Below are 1,554 nucleotides of genomic sequence, written 5' to 3' on the forward strand. Positions count from 1 at the left end.
CTTCAGTCCTCTACTTACTTGTTCCCTGAAAAAGACCTTTTTGTACAACTCTGAAATGTACATTATTTTTCAGTTTTTGGTAACCTAATCTTTTTTGTTTAACCTCTGGCAGTTTGCCACTTACCTTTGTACCATTTCAGGTTAGTCACTGGATTTGAACTGCTTAAATTCCAATAAAAACTGGAAAAATGGGGGTGATCTAAAACTTGACCGGTAGTGTATATATTTATATTGAATATTTAGATTAATATTTGATATTTAGATTTCAAACTTGCGTTTAAATTGAATAATTAAATATTTGTGTTGCTACATACAAACATATTGTTAACAACAAATATAACATGTTGTTTTACATTAACTTCTGTCCCAAATGTGAAGCTAAATATTCAAAATATGCATAAGATAGAAAATTGTTACAGATATGTTGCTTTACATTTGGCGCGCCAGAGCGCCGTGCTATACTGCAAACCTCCAGAAGATGGCGGTAGTACAACAAGAATGATACGTGCGTCGAACGAGGAAGAAGAAGAAGAAGAAGAAAACAAAGAAGGGAGGTAGAAACGAAGAAGAAGAAGCATCGCTTTGCTGAAAACATAAACAAGCGGCATCACAAATATGTCGATTGTCTTTGTGCCAAAGAAACTGCGAGGAAAGGCGAAAATCAACCAAGAAACCATACAGCGGGTAAGACAGCGTATAGAATATGTAACGACGCGGTTGTTATTAATATTTGTCCGTACGTTCAACTACGATACGAGTTTTGGCAGTTAGCCGTGAGCTAATGTTGGTTACTTCACTAGTTCATCCATTCATATGATTGTTATGATCATTATTCGATGTGTTTACACGGCTCCATGCGCGCTGGACACCAGAGTCCATTTCGGGCTGTTCGTTGTGGAAACACTGGGTGTTGCACTCAGTGACTTTGTTGTTTTAAAAAGGTAAGAATCAACATATAAGCTACTGGACATTAGTCCAATGTGTTGCTCTTTCTTTTTGTCCGTCCCAGTTGCTGGATGAAAACGACCAGTTAATCAGATGCATCGCTGAATACATGCAGAAAGGACGCGCGGTCGAGTGCGTGCAGTAAGTTACGATGTGGCTCACTGCTAATGCATACTTGTTTAATGCAGCGTATCTTTCCTAGTGGGTGCTTTCAGCTGCTCTGTTCCTCCCCCCTCAATAGATATCAACAGATCCTGCACCGCAACATCGTCTATCTGGCAACCATCGCTGACGCCAGCCCAGACCACGTGCCTCCCTCCACACACGTGAGGTCAACGCGCACTCTTCAGACTGCAGAGATCCGCTGAATAGGTTGCTTCTAATACTATGTGGTTTCTGTTCGCAGTCCACATCAAATGAAACATCGGCTTCAACACCAGCTGTGAACGGGCACGGTGCGACGTGATGACGTGTCGGTGGAGTTTGGATGGGGATGATTTTACGTCACGCAAAAATGTTTATCATAACTATTGTTTTTCGACAATGCTGTCCATACCAGGATTACCTGGGCTCCAATTCAGACATGCTAAACGGAAGGTCTATATTTTG

At 41.1% G+C, this 1,554-nt stretch overlaps 1 protein-coding gene across 1 annotated transcript; it reads left to right on the forward strand.

Moving 5' to 3' along the window:
* Positions 1-542: 542 nt before the first annotated feature.
* ss18l2 (ss18, like 2) lies at positions 543-1,554 on the forward strand. Its single transcript, XM_079217045.1, has 4 exons — positions 543-684; positions 1,010-1,086; positions 1,187-1,271; positions 1,352-1,554. Exons 1-4 carry the CDS (start codon positions 616-618, stop codon positions 1,409-1,411), a joined length of 291 nt encoding a protein of 96 aa, XP_079073171.1. The 5' UTR covers positions 543-615; the 3' UTR covers positions 1,412-1,554.

Source organism: Taurulus bubalis, assembly GCF_910589615.1.
Source record: "Taurulus bubalis genome assembly, chromosome: 4".
NCBI classification, from domain to species: Eukaryota; Metazoa; Chordata; class Actinopteri; order Perciformes; family Cottidae; genus Taurulus; species Taurulus bubalis.

What these genes read in the sequence shown, in the direction of transcription:
- ss18l2 (XM_079217045.1), top strand. Translation starts at nt 616, where the DNA reads ATGTCGATTGTCTTTGTGCCAAAGAAACTGCGAGGAAAGGCGAAAATC. An exon ending in ACCAAGAAACCATACAGCGG is followed by an intron (nt 685 to 1,009) that starts GTAAGACAGCGT and finishes TGTCCGTCCCAG; the next exon opens with TTGCTGGATGAAAACGACCA. An exon ending in ACGTGCCTCCCTCCACACAC is followed by an intron (nt 1,272 to 1,351) that starts GTGAGGTCAACG and finishes TTCTGTTCGCAG; the next exon opens with TCCACATCAAATGAAACATC.